We start from the raw sequence: 20,339 nt of genomic DNA, 5'->3' as shown, positions 1-20,339 counted from the left end.
TTCCACATATCAACTGGATACCTGGGATTGTTTGTTCGGGTAACTTTGATCACTCCTCTTGACCCCTGGGTTGACTGGTAAGGGCCACTTACATAATAAGTGTCAAAATATTCCAATATTTCACTGAGTCACAAGAGACTGAAGTTGGATTTGGTGTTAGTTCATATATGTGTTCACTTTAATTATCATTATTTGTACTAAATTATGATAATTATTATTGATAATCCTTTTGATTGATTAAATAAAAAAGCCTTTAATTTTCATTAACAAGTATATGATCAAAGCCACAAGCCTTTAACAAGCTGATAATCCTTTTGATTGACTAATTAAAGAACAAGGGACAAAATTGTCACAAAACCAGGTTTTCATTGTGAAAAAAAAATCTGATAAAGGGAGAAAACTCAAACTGAACTTTTGAAATGAACAAACAAAATTAACCCCCTTTGTAAGTTTGTTTTTAAAAAAAATCTATTTTTAGTCGTGGCGACCTTGACATTGGAGATATTGACGTGATTCTTTCGTGCGACACACCGTCCCATGATGGTGAACAAATGTGCCAAATGATTTTAAAATCTCACAATGAATGACACAGTTATGGCCAGGACAAGCTCATTTATGGCCATTTTTGACCTTTGAACTCAAAGTGTGACCTTGACCTTGGATATATCAACGTAATTATTTCGCGTGATACACCGTCCAATGATGGTGAACAAATGTGCCAAATGATTTTAAAATCTGACAATGAACGACATAGTTATGGCCCGGACAAGCTTGTTCCGCCCGCCTGCCAGCCCGCCAGCCAGCCCGCCAGCCAGCCAGCCCGCCCGCATTCGACAATCTAATAACCAGTTTTTTCCTTCGGAAAACCTGGTTAACAATAAAATTCTTTAAGATGTTTGTTTTACCTAAGATTAGGCAATTAAAGTGAGTTTCTGGACCTTTTTTATTTAAAATTATAACGATCCAAGTTTCTTTGATTGTATATTTATGAGATATGAAATTATACTGAATCCAAAAACAGATATATACTAGTCTAATGGAAACAACATATGCTATTAGCACTGGGGGGCAAATGTCCACTTATAAAATAAGCACTGGGGGGCAAATTCCAGATGCAAAATAAGCACTGGGGGGCTTATATCCTACCTGTCATTTCTACTGGGGGGCAATTGTCCAAATGTTCATTTTTTCATTGGGGGGAGGGGAGGGGTTGTCCTGGGGGGCTTATGTCCTACAATCAGAAGTAAGAGATTTGAAATAATAAATGCCTATATTACACATATCCAGGTGGGATATGTTCATAAAGACAACACCAGCATTAAGATTTTTTTCATTTGTAACGAATTATGATTGAATTCACATATGAACTAAAATAATATCAACTGAAATATTCATACCATGCATTTGAACATGATACAGAACAAAAACATCATTCAAACAAATATCAAGAAAGATTCGGTAGTTCCAGACAAACCAGGGATCAAAAATAAGTTTAAGCATAAACTGAAATTATTATGAATTTGAGATTTTAATTTACTAATGTACTATATTGTGAGCTCTGTGATAAAAAAATCATTTGAAACTTATTTTAATTACATATCAAGACAAATATTGTAATTATTGTTCTTAATAAAAATATAGTATAACATTTTGTAATTGCACATACATGAACTAGCAGTTTTGCAAAGATATCACTTTACAAATAATGCAACCTTAATAAATTGTGTTTAATTAAATCATTATATATTTGTTTCAAATACATGAACTAGACATTATTTAAATAATCTCATAAAAACAGCAAAACTATTGGGCAAGGCAAAAGGCTAAACAGAACCAATAACTAAAGGTGACACAGACATATGCAGGGAAGGCAAGATGGGTCACAAGGCATGCAAGGGCTGTGTTGGTCTCTTACCAACTGATCTCTTAATGTGGCCTACAGTTTTCTGCACTGCAACACTGTCCAGCAGCTTATTTCCATTATCATCAGGAGTTTTTTCACAATGGTACAGGGATGAACTATTTGTTTCCAAATAGTTTGGTAGTTTCTGTCCATCTCTTGCCTTGTTTGTGTATGTATCTTGCCTCAGTTTGCCTACAGAGACACTGTTGTCACTATACTGCTCTTGTTTCCATGGCAACAGTTTAGGTTTGCCATCTGAACCATGTGCTGATGCTTTTGTAGCTGGAGTTGGCACTGCTGAGGGGGTCAACTTTCTTGTCAATAAAGACTTGGGTTGTAAGTTACTAACAAAGTCAACACCCATCTGTCTTGCACAGGTTTCCTCATTAACATACTGTGCGATTTTTGGAACACTCTTGTTAATGTCATGATTAATCTGTGATTGTGAAATATTGCAACCCTGTGTTTCTAGTACAGGCTCCCACTTGTTGGGTGAGACAGCCTTATCAGACCCAACACAAGTTTCTGGTCTTGGCAAACTGGTTGCATCCTTGTGGTCTGCTGAGTTCCACATTGACTTCTTGCAACTGCTTGATGCCCATTCTTTTTCAATCTCCTGGAGGTAGTCCATTGTCATTTTGCTGACCTGGGATGGAGTCCTGGTCAATGTCTTTGGTTTGGAATATTTGTACAAGTCACATGTCTTCATCGTATCCTTAACAATTCCATCCACTGGGATATAATCATCGTAGCAATCATTCAAATAACCACAACTTCTTTCTCCAATTTCTTCTTTGAAAGAAAAGCCTTGATGTTTACTGTGATAACTTGGAGGGGGAGTCAATGGGACATTCATTTCCATGTGTTTGTTCTTGCTTGCTCCCAAGTTTCTTTCTGGTATATTTGGGGGCTGTTTCTGGTGCAGATCATGAGGTTTTACTTCAAATGTCCCTTTTTCCATATTTGATGAATACACTGGTTTTATCTGACCAAACTGCCCTGTCAAAGCTGGTGTTGATTCTGATTTCAATGAGTCAAAGAAGTTTTCTTTTGTGTATGTGAGATTGAGAGGAGGGCAGTCTGTCTCATCCTCACTGTCTTTGACAATGAATGTATCCGTGCTACTGGCACTATTCCGACGTTTATCAGTGTAGCTCTCTCTGTCAAACAATCGGTTTTCACCTTTTTCTAATGTGTTTGGTTTTAAATTAGTATTAATACCACTATTATTACCTGTTTTATCTATATGCAGGAACTGATTTATGATTATCCTTGGTTTTGTCTCAAACATTTTCCCTATAGCTGGTGCCTGGGGAACAGGACCATCTGATGCCTCCATCACAGTTTCCTCAGCCGTATTATGGTGAAAAGCCAGCAGGGATTTGGGATAAAACTGACTCTTACACATCTCATTATCCTGGGCAAGATGCCGCAAGTCTCGTACTTTGAATGCTGGAACAGTTTTTGACTCTGACAAGGAAACACTGGATGAAGGATGCTCAAATGAAAATTGCATAATGTCTTGCTTGCCTATTGGTGCTAGATACTGATCACTGATGCTCTTTTGTCTATCATGAGTTACTGGTCTGGCCACTGGAAAGTGTAGCTGATTATCTAAAAGGTCTGGAACTGTCTGACTACGAGTGATTCTACTGTTTCTCTGATCAGAAGGTGTGTCTATATTATCTGCACTGTAATAATTCAATGTAGTTTGTTCCCAAGCCTTCCCATCTGCTGCCACAGTATTGCTAAGGCCTCTGTCTACACTACTTCTTCTGACAGGACGTGGTGGTAGCTGCAATGGAAATTGTTCTCCAACATTTAAATGTGTCTCTGACTGAGGTTGAGCCTCTGAAATGGTTAGCTCTTCAAGTATTGTTTCTGCCATGCACTCATGAGACACTCTAGGTGATGGTGATCTTGACAATTCTGTGCACAGGTACTCCTTATTTGAAGCTGTTACTAAAAGTGAATTAGGCTGGAAAAATCTGAGTGAAGGCTCCGATGGATTAAAAAAAATAGCTTTACCTAACTGTGAACTATGGCTTTCAATCTGATGTACAGCTATATTTTCGTGGCTAATTATAGGTCTTTCAGTGACGGAATGCCTGGGACTCCTTCCAGATCTGTATCTATCCAGTGAGGTGACAATATAATTTCCATCTGCATCCTTTTGAATAAAAAAACTGTCATTTGATCTTCCACGTGATAACTTTCGAGCTGGGATGCCCTCATCCAATGAAACAGTGGCGTGATATTGAGGGTTTTCCAGTGAGTTGTAAATCTGAAGATTTGATTGCATTGGCCGTGCCACAGGATCTGAATTAGTGGTGACTCTGTTAGCAAAGTCATGTGGTCCTGAGAGGATTTTGGAGAATGCAGGACCTGGTGACAGCTTCCTAGCCGTCTGCCTTGGGACAGGGGTTACTTCTGCAACATTGGGCTTGGGTCTGGGCTCAGGTGGTTTTGGCTTTGAAAACTGAGCTCCAGTGGATGAATCCGACCGTTTATGACCTTGAGATTGAGCAGTGGAAAATGGTACTGACAGGTGCCGAACATGCAAGTTATCAGCTGATAACACCACATCCAAATCCTTTTTTTTCCATTTTCTTTCTTCCACTTTAATCTCAAAAGGATCTACTTGTTCAGGTATATTTGTTCCATAAATTGTAACTACCTTTGCAGTGACATGTGACATCTCACCAATGTAATCAGCAGATGCATTCTTTTGTTTTGGACATTTCTCTCCCTTATACATTTTGGCGTTCTGACTCTCAAAGAAACTTTTGGATTCATTTTTTTCTTTTTGATGCATTTTCTCTTCATCATTTTGCTCATACACTTTTTTCAGGTCATTCAGAGACTTCCCTTTTCTTTTCAATCCAAAATCTTTGGTTGGTTTCCACTGATAGACTGCCAACTTTTGAAGATCGTAGAAAAATTCCTCATTCTTCCTGGCTTTGCTGAGTTCCTGGTACAACCACTGTAGCTCTTCAACACTCTGCCCATCATACTTGGTATATAACTCACTAAAGTCCTCCCCGAAACGTATCAACTGACTTGCAGAAAGCTTTGTCTGATCTTCAATTGCTGCTATCCTTGCTAGCACAGAAAAGTGCTTCTGTAATTTTACAAATTTCTCAGATTTCCCACTGGAATGAAGCAATCCTGCAGTGTATGACTGATAGGTTAAAGGATCTATGCGAGTTTTGTCATTGCTTAAAGAACTTCTATTTAACTGAAGTTTTTTCGAAAAATCAAATGGAATTATAGGTCTTTCATCAGACAACAAGCCTTTGCCATGTTGAACTTCTTGGCCATTTCCCCTTTTCCCACTACTCTGTTGCTTTTTAAAATTGTCAACACCCTGGTCCTCTTCCCTGTCACTACTGTCAGTCCCATCACCACTGGATGGATATTTCCCACTCACTGGCTCTCTGATGCTATTCTCCTCATCAGCATCATAGTCCATGGGTGTTGGGGAGGCACTGGGTCTTCCAGAACACTGTATCACTAGTTCTGTCATTTTGTTCCGTTCCTGTGAAGCCAGTTTTTGTTTGTGCTTTTTCATTTGTTCCTTGTAATATAGCTCTTGATCAGTGGTCTGATGCAAGTCTCCAGCTCTTGGGGGGCATAGCCAGGCTTCCATACTCTTTCCAACAGCCATAACCCCTTGGGAGATCACAATCTCCTTCTGTCCAGTGTCAGAGAAATTCAACTCTTCATCTGAATCATCGGAAAGTTCTTGTTCCGACTCAAGATTAAGATTTTCGCTGTCCTTTTCCTTAATGTATTTATCATCCTGAATATAAGTATCACTGAAATCACCAAAATGTCCCTTTTCATCACATGAAACTTGTGTCGAGGTATTGGTCATAATGTTTTTATCATTATCATCAACAACATCAAATGAATTGTTGTTTGATTCTGCATTAATGAATTCATAATCTTTACTTTCAACATTTTCAGCATTAACAGCAGCAGCTTTGGCACCATTTTTAGAGTCACAAATGTCACCTTTATACTCCGAATTTTGCAAACCTATTTCCATATTCCCACTTAGCTGACCAGTTCCTTTCACTAGCAAACTTCTATTGAAATTCAAATCAATAACATTCTCTCGATCCAATTTTGAATCCATGCTATTTATATGGAATGACACTTGAACTGTACTATTGTTCTGATAATTACACATGTTATTAGCCTCTTTATCAGTAGAAACATCCTTTTGCTGGGATTTTAATCTCTCAAGGGACTTTGAACGTTGATGATCTATCTCCCTCCAGACAGTTTTATCAATGCCGGTATGATACTGCGGGGTGCCCTCTGTCCTAGCTAGGTTGCATCCAAACTTTGCATGTATCTCTGCAGTTGTGAAGGCGTCACTGAGCAGGCTGGCTGACTGTGGTGAGAGCTGCTCCTCCTCCACCAGGCGGCCGTAGTGCCTCTCCACGCGGCCCCGGTATTCCTCACGACGCTCCTGCTCATCTCTATCAAACAACTCATACCCCATGTCAACACTGATAGCACCAGACAATTGGCCTGGCTCCCTGTTAACACTTACATGGGAACCAGTTGTTAAACAGAGAGATTGGGGCCTAGTTTCCAGCTTTGCATCTTCAAGTGTCATGTCAAGTTTAGATATAAAACTATCATATAAAGACATGGCTGGCTTGTGATTTTTTATCTTAAGAGTTTAAAGATAATAATAATGAGTGGCGCGGCATGTAAATAATTTAAACTGATAATTAAACAATGTGATCTTATCTTCTTTTCATGCAAAAAGAAATCGTTACAGATCAGATATATTTAACATATTCAACTTTTGTTTCCAAAGATATCCTTTCAGTATGAAACAAGCTCAGAGTCAAACGGTGTGCCTGCACTGATCATTCACATATTTTTCACTTAACACAAAGCACACATAATTATCTATTGTTTTCAGAACTTAACATAGTGGCACTGCTGATGTCATCAGATAATTAGTCTCTGCTCTGCTGCTGCACTTGTGTACAAGAGTAGCAAAGACTCAAGCACATCAATGATCTTTACTCAATAGTAGTGGAATTTTGCAAATTGAATAGTAATGCCTTCCAGCTGATACCCTCAATGGCATGAATTCGGTTTGAAGTGCAGATCACATGAAGGGACAGGTATTGAGTTTAGGAATGCCTTGCAGCTGCTACCCTGGAAAGGCCTGAATTAGGTTTGCAGCTCAGGTCACATATACGGAGGGGCAGACAAGCACAACTAACTGAAAGTGTCAACCTACATGAGATCCACATGCAGACTGTAAAATAAACAAGATAAACAAGGTTAGTAAGTGTAAGAATCTCAATATATCGGCAACTATCTTAAACAAAGTGTTATTTATCACAATATTTTACAGATAAACACCTCAATAAAATAAAACAACAAGAGGACAATTGGCCCTAAGGTGCTCACCTGAGATTCAAAGGAGCTAAACAACTTAAATCTTACTACTTGACCATAAAAAGGTTTCACTATAGCCATGTAATGAAACTGCTACACTTCCAGGCGGCAATGTTTTTCAACAGACTAAAACACTTTTTTGAACTTAAACAAGATATAATTACAATAAATGTTCTTACTAATTTCCTGCAGATTTGACTTCAAATGTGACTTCTAGACTGTGAACAAGCTATTTCTTTCTTCTTCTTCTACTTAATTATACTGTGCAAGATCCCTCTCTGGGGCATTGTCGTAAAATAAACTATGTACACAAACTTAAAAGTAAATAACGCAAATAAATAAATAAATAAATAAATAACAAAAAATAAGCAGTCTAGTGGTTACATGCACTTTGATTCAACCCCTTCATTGAAAGTATCAAGGCTGCAAGCAGTAAATTTGTTCTTTAATTTGAACTTGTGACCAAGTATTTTACCTCACATGATCCAGTTTCAACTTGGCCAAGATATAATATTACAGAGAAAAGTTTCTATGACAACAAATGTGACTGCTGGAGTGTTAACAACGTTACACTACATCTATATTACAAATAAGAGGCCCCAAAGGGCCCTGGGTCGCTTACCTGAGAGACTTTGATGGAAAGAAACAAAGATTAAAACTCTTCAGCAAATATTTCAAATTATTAGAATGACAAGACTGACTTTAAAAATAAGGTGTTCCAAAGTATTTACAATAGGCCTATATAGAAAATTACCCCACCCACCCTGGCGGCCATGTTTTTAATACCCAGATTTTTTTAGATATATATATAAGAAAAATGCTTTCTACAAACATATAGAGAAAACTGCCCCATCCCCTGGCGGCAATGTTTTTCTACTGATCACGACCATTTTCAAATTCATCTGACATCAATAAAACCAATGTTTTGACCAAGTTTCATGATGATTGGCCAAAAAATGTGACTTTTATAGTGTTCACAGGCTTTTTCAGTATATAAATATAAGGAAAATGACCCCCCCCCCCCCCCCTGGCGATCATGTTACTAGATGGATCAAAACCATTTTTGAACTCAACCGTCATATCCAGGAAACAAGGGTTGTTAACGTTGTTTTGTGAAAAGAAAAGGTTTGCTGTTTCGGCAGATATATAAATATATGCGTTATCAGTAGTTTTGTGTGTGTGTGTGTTTAATTTTTTTTTTAAATAGACATTTGTTACCCGCTGCGACAAAGCTATTATTTTGGATAAAAGTAATATGAGGACAGTAATTTAATAATGAGCATCAGCAAAAGAAAATGGAAGTACATTTTTCAACAAATTGTTGTCCAAATTCTAGATCATTAGATAAGCATCTCAGCATCTTATAGGGGATGACTGTTTACAATCTGTTTAGCAAGAAAACTTTTAAACACTGAAAACAACCGTATTCGTTCAAGAGATTGTGTTTTTATAAAATATTTTTGCATAATTAAATAAAATATGTTGAATTGTTATCATAAATCAAAGTCAGTTATAAAAAAGTAAATGAGTACGAGGATATGTACAGCTACTAGAAATTCAATATTGATCTTCTTTTATAGTACAAAACATCACTTGATCTTTCTTATAGTTATAAATGTGTGCAAATATAGAAATAAACACACACAAGACATTTGAAAATGTATCATATCAAAACAACTACCAAACTATTTGTAATTTAAATGCACAAAAAATATGTAGCATAAATACATTATTCTTGCAAAAACAAATGCAAATCAACTTTTCTTCAAACAGTTGTTTGTACTTCTTAAAAAATGTGATAAGTTGTTGTTTTTTTTACTACCAAATTGTTCACATTTTTGACAAAGTGTTTTTAAACAACTGGAACAATTTTAGGACTCACCTTGCATTGATATTTCCAATTGAAACAACAATAAAACCTGCTAAAATAACAAATCTTTCATAATCACACACACACTACTGACTAACTGAAAATTGTTGGGGTAAAACATTTCAAGTTGTACTGTCTTATCCATCTTATGAATGGTTTCCATCTGACATCAACACAAAGCTCTTTGATGAAAGTGCCCAGTTAATTGGGGTCAATTTCCAGGAAATTTACACAATTACCACCTGGCAACAATGCAGGCACAGGTATAAATGAGTTTTATAGAGAGTAGCCTAGGATAAGTGAATAAAAAGTCAAATAAGATTCATATGTAACACTTCTTGTTGTTTTATTGGTTTTACCACTATGTTAAATTTCTGCAAAGATATAGATAACAATCATAAGTAATGGCAATAATAAATTTGAGTAATGCAATTATTATAATTAGATATTTGGGTTGTGGTAAATGTTTCTGAATCCATAACCAGTATCATCATACTCATCATCATCATCATCATCATCATCATCATACTCATCATACTCATCATCATCATCATACTCATCATCATCATCATCATCATTATCATCATCATCATCATCATCATTATCATTGTGCATAGACATCCCCATAAAACTAGAGTTTGGTTTTAATATAGTCATATTATGAAAACTGCCGCTACCCTGGCGGCCATGTTTTTCAACAAACCGTAACCATTTTCGAACTCAGCCAAGCTATCAATACAACAAATCTTAGGACCAAGTTCCATGAAGATTGGGCTATAAATGTGACTCCTAGAGTGTTAACAAGGTTTAACTATAGACATATAAGCAAAACTGCCCTGCCCCCCTGGCGGCCACGTTTTTTGACCGATTCGAACCATTTTCGAACTCAACCATCGTATCCAGGAAACATATGTTCTGACCAAATTTCATGAAGATTGGACCAAAATGTGACTTCTAGAGCGTTTACATGTTCCCTGGCGGCCATGCTTTTTAATGGACCGAAACCATTTTTGAACTCAACCAACATCTCATTAAGACAAACATTTTGACAAAGTTACATGAAGATTGGGCATCAAATGTGACTTCTACAGTGTTCACAAGGTTTTTCTTTTTTTTGACCTAGTGACCTAGTTTTTGACCCAGCATGACCCAGTTTCGAACTTGGTCGAGGTATCATTGGTACAAATGTTCTGACCAAGTTTCATGAAGATCGGACAATTAATGTGGCCTCTAGAGTATTCACAAGGCAAATGTTGACGACGGATGCACGACGGACGACAGACAAAAGGCGATCGCAAAAGCTCACCATGATCACGTTGTGCTCAGGTGAGCTAAAAACTGCCTCGCACCATGGCAGCCATGTTTATAAATGGACCAGAATCATTTTTATTATTAGAAAAAACAAGATATGTGTTTGTCAGAAACACTATGTCCCCTTCTGCGCCGCTTTGAAGCTATATATTTGACCTTTGACCTTGAAGGATGACCTTGACCTTTCACCACTCAACTTGTGCAGCTCCATGAGATACACATGCATGCCAAATATGAAGTTGCTATCTTTAATATTGCAAAAGTTATGGCAAAATGTTAAAGTTGGAGCAAACAAACAAATACACAAACCAACCAACCAACCAACAGACAGGGCAAAAACAATATGTCCCCCACTATATTGGTGATCACGTCTTATACAATTTGGACTAAAAATGTAACTTCTTAAGAGTGAACAATGTTTAACTATAGCCTTTTAAGTAAAATTGCCCTGTCAATGGACGGCCAGGTATTTCAACAAACTCAGCCAGTTATCATTAGAACAAATGTTTTGACCAAGTTTCATGAAGACTAGACCAGAAATATGACATCTAGAGTTTTTTACTATAACCTTATAAGGAAAACTTTCCCACACTCTGGTGGTCATGTTTTTCAACAAAATGGAATAATTTTGAAACTCAACCTAGATAGCTTAAGAACAAATGTTCTGACCAAGTTTCATGAATATTCTAGAATATATGTTACTTCTAGAGTGTTGACAAGGCTTTTATATGGCCATATATGGAAAACTGCTCCGCTCCTGGTGGCCGTGTTTTTCAATGAACTGGAAACATTTTCAAACTCAGTTTAGATTTCGTAAGAAAAAATGTTCTGACCAAGTTTCACAATGATTGGACATTAAAATGTGATCCTAGAGTGTTAGCAAGGTTTTACTAAAGAAATATCAGGAAAACAGCCCCACCCATGTGTCCCTGTTTTCCAACCAAACCAAACAATTGTCAAAATCAGCAGGGCCATATTTTGCCATTGACCTCTTAGTGTGACTTTTGACATCAGGTGTTCTGTTAACTGTCATCCTTCTCATTATAGTCATCATTTGGGGGTAAGGGATATTAAAACTGAAGAATTAAGGATGAAGTCAAGAGCCCAGACAAGCTGTATTATTCCTATATTTAATGTTTGATTGTTGACCTCTTTGTTCACCATTTACCTTTGACACATGGCACACATGTCATGCAAGTGTTACCTTGACTTATAAGCTAGGGATCAAGGTTTGTCAAATTAGCTGTTAAACCCAGCTTTTCATCTAGGATGACCTTAGTAAGCCTCCAATGACATTGAATACAATTTCTTTCTAGTATGCTAAAAACTCTTCGAAACAGAAAAAGCGCAATCTACAAACAGTTATTGCATTTACATTAATAGGTAATTCATTTGACTTTCTATTTCGTTCAGTATATGGTATGAAAAGGGATACACAGTTGTGTTTTGCAACAATTTAAAACCCGTGTTCAGCATGAAATAACTGTATTTCTATTAAAAAGGCCTGAGAGATGCAACAGTTTTACACTTAACTCTCAACATTCATACAGTTTGTGTGTGGCCCTTTATATTGAGAAGATTTTCAATGTCAGAGCGTTAGTACTTAAAGTCTATGTTCTCATATTAAGTAAATACTACCATTTTGCATTCTGTGAACTAGTATAGTCATATAAGTATAAATGTTCTCTATCCTGATATTCGCTTTGACCTAAATATTTTTAAATTGTTTTCGAAATTTACCGTTAAACAAGTAAAAGTATTAAGTTTTGAATAATCTGCTGTTCCAGCAGTGGACTGGTGACCTCACTTTAATGCAATACGTTCCCTCACCCAAGGTATCAAGGTCAGTTCCCCGTCAGTAAAAAGATTCTTTATATAAACTCTATTGTGTGAATTAGATGTACATGAATTTAATTTTGACCAGAATTACCTTAAATGAAGATATTATCGGAGATATTGTTATGATACGCCAATAATAGATTCTTGATATGCTTTCAACAATTTCTTGATAAGTATTATTTTTGATTAATTAAATAATAGTAATGCCACCATGTTAACCAATTAAGAATAGGCGCGATCATTCTCAATACTATTATCAAGGGCTGTTTGTAAAACATGCATGCCCCCATATGGGCTGTCAGTTGTAGTGGCAGCCATTGTGTGAATATTTTTTTTGTCACTGTGACCTTGACCTTTGACCTAGTGACCTGAAAATCAATAGGGGTCATCTGCGAGTCATGATCAATGTACCTATGAAGTTTCATGATCCTAGGCCTAATTATTCTTGAGTTATCATAAGGAAACCATTTTACTATTTCGGGTCACCGTGACCTTGACCTTTGACCTAGTGACCTGAAAATCAATAGTGGTCATCTGGGAGTCCTGATCAATGTACCTATGAAGTTTCATGATCCTAGGCATAAGCGTTCTTGAGTTATCATCCGGAAACCATTTTACTATTTCGGGTCACGGTGACCTTGACCTTTGACCTAGTGACCTGAAAATCAATAGGGGTCATCTGCAAGTCATGATCAATGTACCTATGAAGTTTCATGATCATCGGCATAAGCATTCTTGAGTTATCATCCGGAAACCATTTTTACTATTTCGGGTCACCATGACCTTGACCTTTGACCTAGTGACCTGAAAATCAATAGGGGTCATCTGCGAGTCATGATCAATGTACCTATGAAGATTCAAGATCCTAGGCCTAAGCGTTCTTGAGTTATCATCCGGAAACCATCTGGTGGACGAACGGACGGACATACATACAGACCGACCGACATGAGCAAAACAATAAACCCCCTCTTATTTAATGCTTTCTGGTGGTTTACAGAGAAATATCAGTGAATTAAAACTGATAATTTCACTGTTTCAAACAGTGAAAATTATCAGTGAGAATCATTGATAATTTTCATTGTTTACTGTGAATTGACGTCATTTTTTGACGAAATGATGTCATTATCCCAGCAAAATTGTTAAGTTAAACTTTTAAACAATGTATATAAACTGTGAAAAATGCATTAAATAAAAAGAAACTTTGTTGGATTTGGTGGATTATTGATTTTAATTCACTCATGATCATAGAAAATATTTTCTATGATCACTCGTGAATTAAAATCGATAATCCACCGGATCCAACAAATATCCTCTATTTCTTCGAAGGTGGGCATAATAATAGAATCAAATAACAATGTCTGGCAAACCAATAACAGGTTAATCAAAGAACGCTTATCTAAAAATGTCAAATATGTATTGATGATTAGCGTGAGGCTGTTTGACTTGTATGTTTTCATTTCATTTCCATTATTCTTTTGTATTTGTGTTATGTATTTGTTGATGTATGATCAATAATATCTAATAATGCAAGATGAGCCAAGAAATATGGCCCAAAACCATGTAATTGATTTGCATGTGATGCAGTTAAGAAATGCGCAGGAAAAGACATTCGCTATCTTTGATCTTATTGATATAACTCTTTATCTTTCACCAACACCAACCACAATCAACACTGTTATTTATTTTCCATGAACACTATCTTGTTGACCCAGGTGTTAACTTAAGAACAAAGACAAAAGTGCTATGCAGTTCACATGCTTGATTTTTATGTCCCCCACTATAGTAGTGGGGGACATATTGTTTTTGCCCTGTCTGTTGGTCTGTTGGTTGGTCTGTTGGTTGGTTTGCGCCAACTTTAACATTTTGCAATAACTTTTGCTATATTGAAGATAGCAACTTTATATTTGGCATGCATGTGTATCTCATGGAGCTGCACATTTTGAGTGGTGAAAGGTCAAGGTCAAGGTCATCCTTCAAGGTCAGAGGTCAAATATATGTGGCGAAAATCACCCATTTTATGAATACTTTTGCAATATTGAAGATAGCAACTTCATATTTGGCATGCATGTGTATCTCGTGGAGCTGCACATTTTGAGTGATGAAAGGTCAAGGTCAAGGTCATCCTTCAAGGTCAGAGGTCAAATATATGTGGCCCAAATCGCTTATTTTATGAATACTTTTGCAATATTGAAGATAGCAACTTGATATTTGGCATGCATGTGTATCTCATGGAGCTGCACATTTTGAGTGGTGAAAGGTCAAGGTCATCCTTCAAGGTCAGAGGTCAAATATATGTGGCCCAAATCGCTTATTTTATGATTACTTTTGCAATATTGAAGATAGCAACTTGATATTTGGCATGCATGTGTATCTCATGGAGCTGCACATTTTGAGTGGTGAAAGGTCAAGGTCATCCTTCAAGGTCAGAGGTCAAATATGTGACCCAAATCGCTTATTTTATGAATACTTTTGCAATATTGAAGATAGCAACTTGATATTTGGCATGCATGAGTATCTCATGGAGCTACATATTTTGAGTGGTGAAAGGTCAAGGTCAAGGTCATCCTTCAAGGTCAAATATATGGGTCAAAATTGCTCATGTAATGTTACTTCTGCAATATTGAAGCTAGCAATTTTATATTTGAAATGAGTGTGTATCTCAAGGAGCTGCACATTTTGAGTGGTGAAGGGTCAAGGTCAAGGTCATCCTTCAAGGTCAAACATCATATAGGGGGACATTGTGTTTCACAAACACATCTTGTTAAAATTGCATTTAACAATTTAAAACAATGACAAGGGACAATTGTCACAAAACCAGGTTTTCATTGTGAAAAAAAATCTGATAAAGGGAGACAACTCAAACTGAACTTTTGAAATGAACAAACAAAATTAACCCCCTGTGTAAGTTTGTTTTAAAATAAATCTATTTTTAGTCGTGGCGACCTTGACATTGGAGATATTGACGTGATTCTTTCGTGCGACACACCGTCCCATGATGGTGAACAAATGTGCCAAATGATTTTAAAATCTCATAATGAATGACATAGTTATAGCTCAGACAAGCTCATTTATGGCTATTTTTTACCTTTGAACTCAAAGTGTGACCTTGACCTTGGAGATATTGACGTAATTTTTTCGCGCGACACACCGTCTAATGATGGTTAACAAATGTGCCAAATGATTTTAAAATCTCACAATGAACAACAAAGTTATGGCCCGGACAAGCTTGTTTCGCCAGCCCGCCAGCCAGCCAGCCAGCCCGCCCGCATTCGCCAATCTAATAACCAGTTTTTTCCTTCGGAAAACCTGGTTAAAAACCTGGTTAAAAATGCCCTTGCCTGGTAAGACTAGAATTAGGCTAATCAAGCACTCCCAATAGCATTGTTAACCCAACTTGACAAGTGGAATAAAACATCCCTTATTAAAATAACAAACACTTTGAAAACAATTATATTTGATGGATTATTTACTGATTGATGATTAACCTTTTTTTACATTTTCAATATTTATCCCCACGCTTTTTGAAAAAAAGGTACGGATATTGTGGTTATCTCCGCCGTCCGTCCGTCCGTCCGTCTGTCTGTCCGTCCGTCCTGGCCACTATCTCCTCCTACACTAAAAGCACTAGAACCTTGAAACTTACACACATGGTAGCTATGAGCATATGTGCGACCCTGCACTATTTGGAATTTTGATCTGACCCCTGGGTCAAAAGTTATAGGGGTTGGGGTGGGGCCGCGTCAGAAATTATCACTCATTTTTTTAGGTTATTTTACATTTACTTCTTTATTTCTACACCGATTCACTTCAAATTGATACTGGACCTCTCTTATGACAATACGGTCAATCTCAACCATGCATGGCCCCATTCCCAACCCTGGGGCGCTCCGCCCGCATAGGCCACACCCACCAAAAATTTCCATTTACTATAATTTTTTCATTTCTACACGGATTCACTTCAAATTGATACTGAACTTTTGTTATGACATTAGGGTCAATCTCAACTATGCATGGCCCCAATCCCAACCCTGGGGCGCCCGCCCACATAGGCCACACCCACCAAAAAATTCCATTTACTATAATTTTTTCATTTCTACACGGATTCACTTCAAATTGATACTGAACTTCTCTTATGACATAAGGGTCAATCTCAACTATGCATGGCCCCATAACCAACCCTGGGGCCCCGCCCACATAGACCACACCCACCCAAAATTGCCTTTACTATAATTTCTTCATTTCTACACCGATTCACTTCAAATTGATATTGAACTTCTCTTATGACAATACAGTCAATCTCAACTATGCATGGCCCCATTACCAACCCTGGGGTGCCCCGCCCACATAGACCACACCCACCCAAAATTGCCTTTTACAATAATTTCTTCATTTCGACACCGATTCACTTCAAATTAATACTGAACCTCTCTTATGACAATACGGTCAATCTCAACTATGCATGGCCCCATAACCAACCCTGGGGCCCCGCCCACATAGACCACACCCACCCAAAATTGCCTTTTACTATAATTTCTTCTTTTCTACACCGATTCACTTCAAATTGATACTGAACTTCTCTTATGACAATATGGTCAATCTCAACTATGCATGGCCCCATTACTAACCCTGGGGCGCCCCGCCCACATAGGCCACGCCCACCCAAAATTGCCTTTTACTATAATTTCTTCATTTCTACACCGATTCACTTCTAATTGATACTGAACTTCTCTTATGACAATACGGTCAATCTCAACTATGCATGGCCCCATTACCAACCCTGGGGCGGCCCTGGGTCAAACATGCGGCGTGGGGATACGCGTCGGCCTCTGCCGCGCCATTTCTAGTTTTATAAGCCTTGAGTATTATGACTTTTTCATTTTCTTTGTCATGTCTGTGAACAAGTCCCTTAAAACTGTCTTATACATGATGGGGTTGAAGTAGAAACAAGCAAATTCGTTGAATTGATATCCCCCGCCTATATGCTTCTGGACACAAGAGTATTATATTTGACACTCAAACAAGCATTTTTTCAAGATACAAAGGGCCATAACTCCGTTATTAACAGATGGTGTACAATGCCATTTGGCGTGCATTATCCTCTTATCCATATATATACTCATACGAAGTTTCAATGAAATCCGCAAAAGCACTTCCAAGATATGGCTCTGGACACAAAAGTGACAGACGGACGGACAGCCGGACGGACAGCCGGACAACGCAAAAACAATATCCCTCCGCCTCTGGCGCGGTTTATATACTCATACCAAGTTTCAATGAAATCCACCAAAGCACTTCCAAGATATGGCTCATGACACAAAAGTGCCTATAGTAAAAAGCATTTTTTCAAGATACAAAGGGCCATAACTCTGTTTTTAACAGATGGTGTACAATGCCATTTGGCGTTATCATCCTCTTATGCATATATATACTCATACGAAGTTTCAATGAAATCCGCCTAAGCACTTCCAAGATATGGCTCCGGACACAAAAGTGCCGGACGGACGGACGGACAACGCCAAAACAATATCCCTCCGCCTCTGGCGGAGGATAATTAAGTCAAACAGACATAAATATGGGATAAACATTTACAACTGGTATGATGGGAAAGTGAATTGCTTAATGTCTACCACTTTGTGGGAGCTTATCAAAGCCAGAAGCTTAGATCTCAAAAATACATGCATGTATTTATTTCCATTCACTACATACAGCATGCAAAACAGTATCTTTCTAGTTCATGCATTTATTTTTTTTTCTCCATTATGCACTTTTTTGGCAAAATATAAACATTGGTGTTGTATCTGTATGGCTGTTTTATAGACAATAATTTTAAGTCTAAAACTGTCCTATGGTCATGAAATATGGTTTAAATGAGGGACCACAACCATGATCAATCTAGAACATCTCTGAATGCAGAATTCTTTTCACTAACATCTGTTTCACGACCATGACCACAAAGAAGTCATTCTAAATATCCAACTAAATATAAACACCAATGCCAACAGCTTATTTTATGTCTTTTAGTTTTTCATTTGCTAATATATAAGGTCAAGTTCAAGATTGTATTGTATGGGAGCAGTCGCCTATATTGAAGTGGTTCTTCGAAACCATTTCATGTACAATATATATGGAAACAGACAGAACATAAATTTTATCCTTTCATAAAAAATATTATACACATTGAAATACTAATGATATACTGTCAAAACAAAATCACTATTACTGAAACAATGATTGAACCATTTATGGGATAAAATGGTGGGGAAAAAGAGAACTGGAATAGCAAAACGAGGGTTTCTGAGTAGAACAGAAGGTTATATGACGTCATGAAGACTCACTTGACTTTTCAGGCGCAGGCTTTTGAAGTCCTTTATATGGGATTTCTCCTCCCTTCTGGATGCTTCTGTATGCGTCTGCAGCATCAACATCCGCTGTGTCTGCAGGCTCTGATATCAGACGACGGCGGCCCTCAGTGCTGCAGAGGTAAGCAAACTGCGTTAAAACAAACACCACCTTCTTGAAATATCATATGAGATCGTTGAAATTTTACATTAATCAGATTATGCTAGCAAGTACAGCCTTATTTCTTGCTGAAATTTCTTAACCCAAATACCACCATACCTTTCTCTACTCTGTTCCCTACAGAATTCCAGTATTCAAAATTGTGTTTAAAAAAGTCAAGAGGTGCAAAGGAACCCTAGACTGCGCACAAATATCATGGGGCATGCATTTAACAATCTTAGGAAAGGAACCTGATGTCACATATCAATTATAAAAGCTGTGTGCATTGTGGTATCAGTAAATTCTTTTAATTATTATGCAAAACAGCGTGGATATACACATACTAGTTACTGATTTCATTTCTGGCTTGTAATATATGCTCCACAAAAAATTAAAAAGCCGTGTAAGCATCTTATTTTCAACTACATTTTGACAAAACTATGCTCTTGCTACAGTGAACTATATGCACTAACAATGGTTACACATATTTGTGTCACCTGTAGACACTTGTATAACACTAGGGCCCACACCTGAGTTCAAGCATACCATTTTTTAAGACTTGACCTGGTAACATATTTTTTCATCCCACGTGACACAGATTCAAACAAGGCCTTGATATTTTTAAGATAAACATTCCTCCCATGTTTCATCAAGATAACGATTAATAAATTTGGCCTCTAGAGGTGTTACAAGGTTTTTCTCCGATTTGACCCAATGACATACGTTTTGGACACATGTCACCAAGATTTGCCTTTATATATACATGATAACAAGAGGGCCAAGATGGCCCTAGTTCGCTCACCTGAGAGGTGTCGGTTCATTCAATCTTTACCAAATGTCAAACTTGACCTGGATATTGTCCAGACAAACATCCTGGTCAAATTTCATCATTATTTCATCTGCGAGTCATGATCAATGTACCTATGAAGTATCATGATCCTAGGCGTAAGCATTAATGAGTTATCATCTAGAAACCTTTTTTCTAAGTTGAGTCACCGTGACCTTGACAGCCATTGTATGAATACATTTTTTGGCACTGTGACCTTGACCTTTGAACTAGTGACCTGATAATCAATAGGGGTCATCTGCGAGTCATGATCAATATACCTATGAAGTTTCATGAACCTAGGCATAAGCGTTCTTGAGTTATCATCCAGAAACCATTTTATTATTTCAGGTCACCTTGACCTTTGACCTAGTGACCTGAAAATCAATAGGGGTCATCTGCAAGTCATGATCATTGTACCTATGAAGTTTCATGATCCTAGGCATAAGCGTTCTTGAGTTATCATCCAGAAACCATTTTACTATTTCAGGTCATCATGACCTTGACCTTTGACCTAGTGACCTGAAAATCAATAGGGGTCATCTTCGAGTCATGATCAATGTACCTATGAAGTTTCATGATCCTAGGCATAAGCGTTCTTGAGTTATCATCTGGAAACCATTTTACTATTTCGGGTCACCGTGACCTTGACCTTTGAC

General features: G+C 37.5%; 1 protein-coding gene across 21 annotated transcripts in view; it reads right to left on the bottom strand.

Annotated features, from left to right (window-relative positions):
• The window catches only part of LOC127847484 (sorbin and SH3 domain-containing protein 1-like), a 379,963-nt gene that overhangs the window by 64,442 nt on the left and 295,182 nt on the right, over positions 1 to 20,339 (bottom strand). For 16 of the 21 annotated variants that reach the window (XM_052379427.1, XM_052379439.1, XM_052379429.1 and 13 more), the window contains one exon: positions 18,692 to 18,828. In XM_052379427.1, the coding sequence (XP_052235387.1) occupies positions 18,692 to 18,828 (137 nt within the window). Of the gene's footprint in view, positions 1 to 1,915; positions 7,132 to 18,691; positions 18,829 to 20,339 lie in introns of those variants that run through there. The other 5 variants (XM_052379422.1, XM_052379424.1, XM_052379425.1 and 2 more) reach the window with 2 other exon arrangements.

The sequence above is a fragment of the Dreissena polymorpha genome, chromosome 10 (assembly GCF_020536995.1).
Source record: "Dreissena polymorpha isolate Duluth1 chromosome 10, UMN_Dpol_1.0, whole genome shotgun sequence".
NCBI lineage: Eukaryota > Metazoa > Mollusca > Bivalvia > Myida > Dreissenidae > Dreissena > Dreissena polymorpha.
This window is presented reverse-complemented; position numbering and strand designations above follow the sequence as displayed.